Here is an 11,818-nt window from a genome sequence, read left to right as displayed (position 1 = left end):
ACAGCAGAGGGCACAGTCACTTCCAGGGAAAGAGATTCATGTACTATTCCTAACACTAAATCTTCAAAATTACAGACCAGCCAGGTGTGGTGGAATACAAAAAGATGCCTACATGTTCACGAGACAATTGAATTGTTTTCGAAGATACCATTCATAAGACTTGAGCGCAGACAAAACTTGAGCAGTTTCTCATGGCTCCTAAAGTTGTGCAGATTTGACGAGGGGGATCAGAACTTCCATCTTGCCATCTGTCAGTGTATTCTGATCTGTTCTAAAGATGCTCTTAATCATGCATTTCTTTGTTAAGCAATCTAACAGAGTACCACAACATGGAGAAATCTATGATACTCACGTTTGACCAGTGAGTGACAGTCCTAAATCATTTCAGGCTTGAAACAAAGGTTCTGGTCCATTTCCTGATTCGCTGTCTAAAAACAAGCTCAAAACTAAAGTTAACACAACTTCCTGGATCCCTGCTTCCCTTTCTTTAAAACTGCAGACGCTATACATAAAACTAAAAGGTAACTAACAAAAAATACTTAAACCTCTCCCAATTAAAATAAAAACATTATTGGATTAAAAATATGGATAGCTTGAATACAGGTAGACAGTTAAGTGACATATGGTCAGTACACAACTAACATCTCAGAAAAAATGTATGGAGCAAACCCAGCCTCCTAGTTATGAATGTTTTCCTGACCCAAGTTCACAGGCAAGGATATAAGAAACTCACCAAAACATGTTGCTTTTGTATATACACCACCAAATGCAAGTTACCAGGAGTAAATACAGTAAGCTTTATAGCATTAGTAGATGAATTAAAAAACTAAGTGATTCGTGTAAAATGTTTATATATGGTATATACAGATTGGATCACATGAGTCTGAGAATAAAACTGTCCCAATTCATAACATCTGCCATGGACACAGTAAAGTACAGTACAAGGTTCATTTTTAAAAAGAAGAAAAAACAGTACTAATTTAAACACTTAAAACAACTCTTACAAAATCTTTTAAAACATATTTCAGAAAAGATGATAAAACAAACACACACCAAAAAAAGGCTTCTCCATCATCACAGATAATTCAAAGGGTGCCTCTCAGCGGAAAGCATACGGATTCGCCTCCCTTCGGCTGTGGTGGACATAGGATACACACTAGGAATTCATTCCACGTGAGAGTAAAGGCAAAAGGCAACCAGGGCTCCTGTTGCTGCTGCATGTACCTGAAACGCCCTGTTATTGCTCAGCTCACACTGAAGTATTTGTTTGCCTTCATTTAAAAACATTTCACTTCACAGCTGTCTACAGATGGGCGGCTCCCGGTGCTTACGTTTATCTTCAGCTCTGTCATTTGAAAAAAGAGTCCACTGAAACGTCAAACAAACGCACGAAAGAAATGGCGTTGTTCCGGTTTTCAGAACTGCCCAGCAGTCCATATTTGCTGGGCTTAGAGAAAAACAGTAATTTAAAAATAATGATAATAAGAGATCTTAAGTCTAAGCTAAAAATCAAACTTACTTTGCTTAAGTAAATAGGATTTAAAAAATGAGGAAATATAATCAACAAGAAAATAAACGTTCAAACCACTAAAACTACTAGGAAACTCTTTGGTTAGGTTATACAAGTATTAGCAACTTAACAGTTTAGGACTCAAAATAGCTCGATAAACTTCCAGCTGAAAGTGAGACTTTTACTAACCTTGATAAAAAAAAAAATCTGAGTTTACATGTACTGTTTGATATTTTTTAAATGTGCATGTACTCAAATGGATGGTACAAACTTCCAGCTTCCAAATAATAAATGAGTATGTCCTCTCCTCCCTCCCCGCCCTTCCTCCCTCCCCAACCCTCCCACTAGTCCTAGACCTAAGGGCTGCATGATCCTACAAACACTCCGGCATTACTCAGTCTCCGCCAGTGACTTTCTGCAGCGCTGGGGGCCTGGGCAGCCCTGCCTCCTGCTGCCTGCTCCTTGCCTACAAGGGCTGCCTTCACCAACACAACCTAAAGCTCAGGCAAACAGCTGAGAAAGGGCGCCTCCGCAGGCAGGAGGATCATGGCTTTCTACAATTTTAAGCCACAGGAGATCTATTGTGTAGGGAAAATAGGATCCTCCCGTTACCAGTACTAGGATTTACTTCTACCTGTAACTTTTCTTTTTTTCTAATCACTTTATTTACAGTCTCTGAACTGCCTCCATGGGGTCTTAATTCCAGCATTACAGTCTTCCATTCTGTCGTCTAAAACTTTTATCTTTCTAATGGGAAACAAGTCTTTTAAAACACTACCTCCACACAGCGCTCTCATTTCTGATCTCTGAAACCACTAGGGCGTCAAGGGACTTAAGGTTTCAAAGACTTCCACACTGCACGCTGGACACCGTCCAGTCGGGTCGGAACAATTCAGTCACTCCCAGGTACTTGGTGACTTTGCGCCCCGCACTGCCCCACTAGCTCTGGACTCAAGTACAATCTGGGGGGAAGGGTGGTTGGAGGCCAGGAGTAGAGGAAGCATAGGTGAAGAAGAGCTACATCTGAGCACTCTCGGTTAGCGGGGTCCAAAGAAGACGAAGAAGCCCAGAGGATTTGTGGCTGCAGATTCTCAAGTGGGGAGCTGACGGGTCTGGATGAGCTACTGGGGGAGAGACGGGAAGGGCAGAAGGAACCAGGGCACGAGGGGAAGGGGTCTAGGGCATCTATAATCCTGTGCCCCCGCGTGGAGGAAGGGAAGTGGGCGCAGGAGTGGCCAGGGGTCTGGGGAGCTCACTCCCTGCAGAAGACGTACTCGGTGTAGCTGGTCCAGATCTTGTCCTCGCTCTGGTCGGTGCTGCTAGCAAAGGCGCAGGTGCCGGTGGAGCTGCACGCCACCATGTGGAAGCCCGACTCGGACAGCTTATCGAAGGCCTGCTCTAGGAAGTTGAACTTGAGGTAATAGCGCGAGGTGTAGCGCTCCGGGGGCCGGTCGGGATCCCGGCTCTCATTCAGGGTGTCCCCAAACACCTCCTTGGCCAGCGACGTCTTGCCGCACACCGTGATGCGCGCCACCCGCCGGAACTTGGCGTCCGCCTGGGCGTCGCGCCCGATGGTGTAGGAGCCGCGGTAGCCGATGGTGATGTAGCCGGAGCGCCGGCTGCCGTCCAAAGACTGGGACGGTGTGAGCAGGGGACCCGCCGCGCCCCCGGACGGGCTGCGGCTAGCCAGCTCCAGCGTGGGCGACGGAGCCCCGGCCGAGGCGCCCTCCTGCGGCTCGGTCTCCGAGTAGCCCAGAGGCAGCAGCTCGTCGCCCACCGAGCCCTCCTTGGGAACCCCGCGGCGCGAGTGCGGCGGCGGTGGCCCGGGACCCGGCTGCTGGGGCGCCCCGAGGCGACGCACGAGCTCCGGCAGCTCGAAGTACTCGGCCTCGCGCTGCAGCCGGCTGCGCTCGGGGAAGTAGTCCGGCAGGACGAGCTGCAAGTCCCGCAGGTAATCCAGGATGTAGCGGAAGAGGAAGCCGTCCCGATCCAGAAAGAAGCGGCCCTTGCTGTCCCGGGCCAGCTCCTGCGGCTGCTGCTGCGTGAACATACGCCAGAGCAGCGAGTCGGGCACGGACACCACCGTGCAGCGCCGGGTCACATACACCTGCCCCCCCACGTTCAGCTCCACGATGTCCGGGAAGAGCGGCGGCTCCGCCGAGGACGACGACGAGCCGCTGCCACCCCCGCCTCCACCCCCGTTGGGTAATCCTCGGGTGCTGTCCGCCAGAGCCATGGCCAAAGAGGTGGCCGGGATGCGACAGGGAGCGGGGTCGCGATCGGGAGCTGCAGCGGCTTTTATCCCCGGAGCCCTGCGCTCAGGCGGCCGCCGCCGCCGCCGCCGCCACCGAGAGCCGCGCGGTGCGAGCGCGCAGCTGTGAGCCCCCGAGAGCCCCGGTGCGCTGCGCCCGCCTCGCCCGCGCGCTCCAGGCGAGTGGCGGGTCGCGGCCCGCGCGCCGCTTAAGTAGAGCCGCCCGCTCGGGCGCCGCGGCGCGCAGGAGGCGTGGGCGGCTGCGGAGCGGCGGAGCTCGCTCCCGGGGCGGGGAGGGCTGGGGGTGGGGGGAGAGGAGGAGCGGGGAATGGATTTGCATGCTAAACGCTGAGGCGGCTCGGGGCTGCAGGCTCCACCCTGACCCGCGCGCTCCGGGGGGCGACCAGACTGTCACCGCCCTCCGGCGCCGGGACCCAGCTCTCCTTCCTCTTCCGCAGTGGGTCAGAGCCTCGGCGCTTCTCCGGAAGGCTGGTCTCTAAAGCGATCCTCTGTGCCCCCTTCTCGGCCGACCGCAGCCCGTACCCAGGGACTCCAGAAGGGCTCGGAAACTTTCTGGCAGAGTGGGAAAGGTTTGGTAGCCTGCGGCCTAGCGCCCTCTAGACCTACCCAGCTTTCAACTGTGCAGAGCGCTGCAGTAGAGGATCCCCGTGTCTCTGGAAGTTCTGAAGAGAGACACAGCTCTGGAGGGACGTAGGGGTCACTCCAACCCAAAGGTTTTTCACGTGACTGCAATATAGCCTCAAAAAATCCCTAGAAACCACACGCGAAGGCTTCGCGAGGATGCTATGATTGTTTTCTTTCCGAGTGCATAAACTCTTCGGCCAGGAAACCTCAACATAATACGGCAGTGAACAGAAATGGCTAGGAGAGGAAGTTGGGTGGGGAAAGGTGGGGCTTATAGTTCGTCCCCGTGAAGGCTTCCAAGCGCCTCCGAAAGCGGAATGTGAGGCCTCGGGTTCCTTTCAGCCATCTGTGTATCGCACCAGAAAATTCCAGTCTAAGGCAGTTCTTAGTAATATTTTATTTGTTCCCTGAAATTTTAATACACATACACAAGAAGTCGGTTTTCTGGCCCTGGGTAGCTATTCTAGAGGTCCAGGAGCACTGGTTTTCCAGGTCCCTCCATCTTTCTCTTCTGTATTTAAAAAGACCGTGCACCAGAGAAGCGGATGTGTAAGTTTGAAGGCCCTTTAGATCCAGCCCTGGTCTCTATGACCTCCTACTTCCTGTACTTTCGCAGTCATGCGCAAATTGCAGCCCACAGAACTCCGCCTCTGCCAGGGAGCCTTCCCTGGTCTCCCCGAGGAATGAGACAGATTGCTCTCTTCAAATTTCCATCTTTGCACTAGGCTCATTCTGAAATTCCAAATTTGTGAGTAGTTGTGTGGTGGTTGGTCTTGGTAAACTAATAGGTAAGGGATTGCAGAAGATCGAGGTAGAGGAAGGTCTCAGAAACCACAAGGTTAATAAACGCTGTTCTGCAGTGCTCAGTATCAGGCTGTGAAGAATTTAAGGCTGAGGCATAGCCAAGGCTCCTTCAGAGCAGCCGAGAGGCAAAGGGTTGGGGATCTGAACAGTTATCAGATCGCTTTGAAGGACAGGCTGTCGATCACAATAAGCCAGGAAAGATCTTTGTTCTCGATAATGATATTTACCCTTTGTGCAACCAAGCGAGGAGCTTGATAGTCTTCTCACGGATGAGTGTCATTTTCATTTTTGAAATGTTTGTGTCTGCCGAACAATTATTGCAGTCGTGTCAGCGAGCTGAAATAAGATCAAACCCCAGACCAGGCTGCTTAATTGCAAGCATGGAGTTTTGGTACTGAATATATTTCTCCATTTTTGCACTGTTCTTTGGGATAAATGATAGTTGACCCAAGAGTTCTAAGTCCCAATACTGAATCTGTTACATCAGCGTCTGAGGCCTGACAAAACTTGCTCTTTTCTGTAAATCCAAGAAAAGACTTTTGTGTCATCTTGGCACAATTGGATCATTACTTTTGTTGATTGTTTCAGTAGATTCTGCCGGGCCTCCCTTCAAGATCCTTCCCGTCTTAAGGATTTCACTACCTCTGTGCCACTCCTCTGGACCACACCAGCATTTCGTCCTGCTTGACTGCCTGGGACTCCTAACTGCTTCTACCCCAGCACCCGTCAGTCTTTCAGCACAGGAGGATCCAATCAGACCCAACATCGGGTGTGTCCCTCTGCTCAGAGCCCTACAGTACCCACCCAGCTCACACAAGAGCAAGACCAAAGTCCTCCGAGTGACCTCAAAGACATGCCTGCCTGTGTCTGCCCCTCATGCTTCTCTGGCCCATCCCCCAACACTTTGCAAAGAATGTGCTGGGTGTGACTGCACAGACTCTTGGCCCTTCTTTTTCTCTATGCCTAAATGGCCCATGCTCCCCCTACACTGTGTACACCCCCTCTTTTCTTACCTTCCCCAGGTCCCCTTTCTCCATCACTCTGTGTGATGATGCCCAGCTCTATTCTTGAAGCTTCCCTGACTTGCTTGTGGAAAGTCTCTTTCCCTGTGCCTGCCTTAATGTAGGATCCAAAGAGTTCACCTATGTTTGTCAGCTTCGTTCATTGCTATATCCCTAGTATCTGGAATACAGCTGGGCTTTTGTAATTATGTGATATGTTGCTCATTCACTTATTCCATCAATATTCATTCAGGGTCTATCACTGTGTTCCAGGAAGTGTGTTAAAAATAATCACTGCCCTCTTAGAGTTTATAGTATACACACACACACACACACACACACACACACACACACACACTGTTCGGGTAGTAATGAACATCACAAAAACATTCGTGAAGTGAAATAAATGGATAAATATGAGGATAATACCTTATGGAGAGTATCCAGGAAAGATGTCTCTGTGAAAATGAAAATGGAACAGAAAAGAGAAGGTCATGGCACATTCTGGAATAGTAGCATTCTAGGTTTATTCCAAGGGGTCTGTATGGGGAATGAGTTTCTCTCTCAGTATAAGTTTATGAACAGTGTCATCCACTTGTATCCTGTAAACACCAAAGTGTCCTCGACGTAGTCACTGACTACAAACTGGAGAGATGCTGTGTGCCTACAACAGGCCGAAGTCATTGTTCCATACCTCTAGAGATGACACATTCATCCACCTCAAGCTACTTCCTGCGGAGGAGCCCCTGGCATTTCCTATAGAAGCTAGGTTGTGTATGACAGACATTAATGGATTAAACGAGATTTAAGACACAAATATTTGAGAATTTCCTGGTTGATTTTTGTGTCTTTTAATTCTTGCCCATGGGTTAGTATCACAAGACCTAATAACTTGGATGCTTGAATCTATTGGCCTGGGTATGTTTGGTGGTGGGGGTGGGGTGGGGGGGTCATAGCTCTTTAGAACAAGCATTCAGGATGTTTTAAATACACCCAATTGGATGGAAATCCAGAAAGACTTCAGAAATCATCCTCTCTATGTTTAGGTTCAACCCATTCTCCAGCGAAGGATGCATTGATGGTCACTGTTCTTTTTCATATGACTCTTTGCACTTCCCTAAGTAAAAGAGAGCACACCTTTGCAAGAACTTGGACCTTGAAACTAAAGTGTGAGCTACTAGAAGCATTTCTAGCTTATAGTCTCGTCTTACGCTTTTCCAACCTGTGTTCACCACCCCACCTCACCCCACCAAAGCACTTAGAAAATACTCTGAAATGATTTGAGGGAATATGAAGCTAAAAGGGAAGGAATAACTGGAGCGAGATGAAGTGAGTGCCTCGGAGGACTGAATGAATTTAATACATGTGAATGTGATCTGTAAGCTGTAAAACACCATTCAAGTGTCAGAATCATTATTTGCCACCACTTATCATGGTGCCCGGCAAGTCTGCTCAATAAATACTGAATGAATAAATGAATGGCAGAGACATTAAAATGGATGCTGAGAGGAAAGAGCAGGAGAGACAAGACCAGAAATTGTCCTGAACAAACGTTTGGTGCATTTATCATCCTCCCAATACATGTAAATCTTCTCTGTCCTGTGAAAATCATTGACTTGAGCATTCAGAGGGAGAAAAGAATTGGGTGCAAGGATTAATTAAATGGCATTAGGTTTAAGGAAATTAGGAAACATTGATCTTAATTAAGATTTGTTTTAAAATGCACCGATATCTAATCTTCAAAGAGAGAGAATATTGTGTGAAAGATATTGCCAAGTTACTAGGAAACAAAGAGTATCCCAACATTATAACACTGTCACTGTGGGCAGGTGTTTTTATATCTAATAGTTTATATTTAATAGAACTAAACAGAGAAGCAAAGTGTCAGAATTTTTTTATTTTTATTTTCATGTCTTTACAAACAATATTTAAAACTTTTCCAGAAAACATTGATACAATAGTAAGTGTTTCATTAGCCCTCACACGTATCAGCCCTGTTTATATGTTTATATGGCAAGGCAGACATGAACTGATTTAATTGCCGTAGTAGCTCTTTCATGGTATAGCATTATGACAGCCCAGTTGGGGGATAACAAACTAAAACAGAAAGAAGTTCGTTTGCTTTCCCTGGATCACACAGCATGTAAATAATTGCACTGGTATTTGAGTCCAACCTTAGACTGTCTGCTTCTCAACACTGCATCTCACAGCCTCTTGACTGAGGTGCTTTATTCGTGTGTGTTAAGCTGTGGTTTCTATGATTTTGCCACTTTACAGACAAAAAAACCCAAGGCCAAGGGAGGTTAGGTGACTTGGAAAGAGATCTTAGTGCAGCTCCACACCTCTGCTGGAGACAGTGATGGTATTCTAAAGCGTGAGGTTGATGCCCTCCCGTGTGGTTTCCAGTGGAGCCCCTGTGGAAGGAGGGGCTAGAAGTTAGGTGATTGGGTCTCATTCCTTATACCCACAAAACAGTCCTCAGTTAAGATTCTCTAGATCCACAGATAGAGGACAGACAGCGGCAAGACACCATTGTCCCCTCTGTCCTCTATGACAATGAATGTGATTTATTTCTGTTGCTCTAATATATCACCATGGTCTGCAAAGCATCGGACTCGGGGAGTGTTTGTTTGGTTTTATTCTGATCTCATTAACTCTCGACAAGGATAAAGTGGGTCTGTGAAACTGCTGAGATCCAGGTTCTGGTCTTCAAATGCAAGCAGTATCCACTGGTCTTCTGGGGCTCATAAAACTGAACAAATGCAGTTGACTTGTGGCTTTAAATATCAAAGTTGGCACTAGAATAACTGAACACACACCCACAACACACACACACACCCACAACTCTCACACACACACACACACACACACACACACAGAGTGATTCTGTAATTTCAGACCGAGTCCTTTTGTGTTTTTGGTGCCTTTGTGTGGTTCAGGTTCATGTATGTTCACAACAATTTGGGGAGTAATTATCCAGCCTGACCTACAAATGAGGAAAAATCATCTTTGGAAGCTTCGGTGAGTTAAGGCACCCTTCAAGTAGCGTCAGAACACAAATTGCCTCTCCTGGAGCTGAGATCAAGCCCTGAGTGACACTCCCTGAGTTCACTTTTGGTGTTGTACGTTGGTTTGGTTTGGTTTGGTTTATATTCACTATATAGTGTCAGACTTCACCTAGACAATTCTTTTAAGTGTAGTACGTCTTTTGACTGTATTCACCCCGAGCCCTCCCCTCTGTCCCCACTTCTGTCCCTGCCACCCCCTTCTTCCCTAGTCCCCCATCTATTTTCATGTCACATACCGATTAACAATTTTATGTACCTAAAAGAAAAAATCTAGAATTTACTGAGAGCCAATGTGTGATAGTTGTCTATCTGAGTCTGGTTTGTTTCATTTAAATTGATGGTTTCCAGTTGCCAGACTTCATCCTCAGTGTTTGGTGTACTCCCCAACCACCATGTCAAATCTCACAAGTGAGTGGCACTCAGAACAGTCACCCTGGAACCCCACACTTATCTGAGAGACACTGGAATTACTTCTGGTTAGGACATTCCTTCAAAGGCATTTTACACACCAATGTGAGACTCCGTGCTGTGCAGAGCTGGTCTCTTTTTATAAGACTCTAAAACAGGGCACTTCACTGCAAGAGAGACATGGATGTCCAAAAATAAACTAGGACAAAGGCAATTCCGTGAGTCTGAAGCCAAGGTGACGATGATCAGGTAGTCGCCTTTTGACATTGGGTTTTAGAGCGTTCCTCCCTGGAGTGCTCTGACATGCTGAATAAGACCAAGTTTCAGTTACTCAAAAAAGAAAGATGAAGGGCTGATTCAACTGCTGAGATTTTAATATGTGGTTCCAGAAAGTCTGCACATTTCATTGTGAGGTTTGGCTGAGAAGCCAAGCCACTGGCTAGACTATAATGGTTAATTTTATGTAATTGTACGATCATTTGTTTGGTATAATTGTGGATGGAAAAATCCTTTCCCCAAGTTGCTTTCCAGTTACTACAGAAATGTGCATAATGTTTTACAGTGAAAGAAACGGCCTTAAAGGATGTTAAACCTTCAATTTATATTATTCAGTATGACTTACTCTAAGAAAATACATGGAGTTTTATTTTTTAACAGTCAAATATAGACAAGAAAAGCATGTACTTTGCAGTTCAGTGGTCCTGTATTCTTCTCCTGACTTCATTTAAAATCTAAAATATCAAGAAAATCTGTTTAAATGTTCTCAACTATGTTGCATCTTAAATTTAGCAAAAATGCTTGTCTTACCCAGTGCATGAGATAACACACAGTGTTTCATTCCACAGCATCTGACTCATGAAGACAACATCAGGAGTCCTCACAATCCAAAGACAGTGGCTTTCTGTCTGCCTAATCCTGGAGCCTTGGCTAAGAAATGATGAAGAATTAAGGTTAGAGGTAGCAGAAGTACTCTCCAAACAACTGTGTGTTTCCGCATTACCGGCCAGCCGCCATGGCTCCAAGAGAGAAAGAATACACATGCACACTGCAAAGGAAACTAATTTTTCATGGCTGCAGCAGATGTTACTGGACAGAAGCCAAAAATACAGGACAGCTTTAGCCCACCTTCACATGTGTTCAACAACCACATGACTATTTATGGAGCACATCCTATGTACGCAATCTGCTAGCAGTCATGGATGGACCACTGTGAGTCCTTGGCCCATAAAAAGACTATTTATTGGGCAAGGCTGATGCTTCAGTGGGTAAAGGTGTTTGCCACCTGCCCTCACAATCTTAGTTTGACCCCCAGAAGCCATGTGCCAGAAGGAAAGGACTAACTCCTTTGACCTCTACCAGCCACATCCTTGCCTTGGTGCAATGTACTCTAAAACACACACACACACACACACACACACACACACACACACACACACACACTATTTTGTACAGAGGTGGAAAAGTAGCAATATCAGAGGCCACTAAGAATTAATTCCATGTATCACATGTAAGTATCTCAGGGAAGGAAGTTACTTCCTTGTAAGCCAGGGATAGGACATCTGACCCAAGACTCTGTAGGTTCATAAAACCAATGTAATATAGTATCTGTACAATGATAGATATACAGTGATACTAAATATATTATATACTATGTAAAACACATACTATATACAACAGCATGTTTACCTTCGTTTTTGTACACCAGTGTGGTGTATGCACATGTGCATATTCATGTATGTGTTTGGATATGTACACATATGTTCATGTGTGTGTAGGAGTGCATACATGTGTGTATATGTGAATGTCTTCCTCTGTCATGCCTTAACTTATCTTTTTCAGATAGAGTCTCACTGCATATAGAGCTCACTGATTGTCTAGACTAACTGGCCAGAAAGCTCCAGGAATTCCCCTAGCTCTGCAACCCCAGCACTAGGGTTGGAGGTGGGCACCATCAACATGCCCAGCTTTTTATGTGGGTGGCGTGGGTGGCAGGGATCTGAGTTCAAGTCCACATGCTTGCATGGCAAGCACTCTGTGTACTAAGCCATCTCCCCAGCTCTACAATTACTTTGAAACTTTGGGAATTATTCAGGTCAAACCTCTGAGTTTTAATGAGTCAAAGCTGAAGTAT

At 46.5% G+C, this 11,818-nt stretch overlaps 1 protein-coding gene across 1 annotated transcript; it reads right to left on the bottom strand.

The window, feature by feature from the left end:
- Positions 1-1,587: 1,587 nt before the first annotated feature.
- Positions 1,588-3,850, bottom strand: Kctd12 (potassium channel tetramerization domain containing 12). Its single transcript, XM_059273254.1, has one exon. The coding sequence runs from the start codon at positions 3,744-3,746 to the stop codon at positions 2,763-2,765; it is 984 nt and encodes a 327-aa protein (XP_059129237.1). The 5' UTR covers positions 3,747-3,850; the 3' UTR covers positions 1,588-2,762.
- Positions 3,851-11,818: the final 7,968 nt, after the last annotated feature.

The sequence above is a fragment of the Peromyscus eremicus genome, chromosome 9 (genome assembly GCF_949786415.1).
Source record: "Peromyscus eremicus chromosome 9, PerEre_H2_v1, whole genome shotgun sequence".
Lineage (NCBI taxonomy): Eukaryota > Metazoa > Chordata > Mammalia > Rodentia > Cricetidae > Peromyscus > Peromyscus eremicus.
The sequence above is the reverse complement of the archived record's forward strand: the minus strand, read 5'-3'. Positions and strand labels throughout refer to the sequence as shown.

What these genes read in the sequence shown, in the direction of transcription:
- Kctd12 (XM_059273254.1), bottom strand. Translation starts at nt 3,746, where the DNA reads ATGGCTCTGGCGGACAGCACCCGAGGATTACCCAACGGGGGTGGAGGC.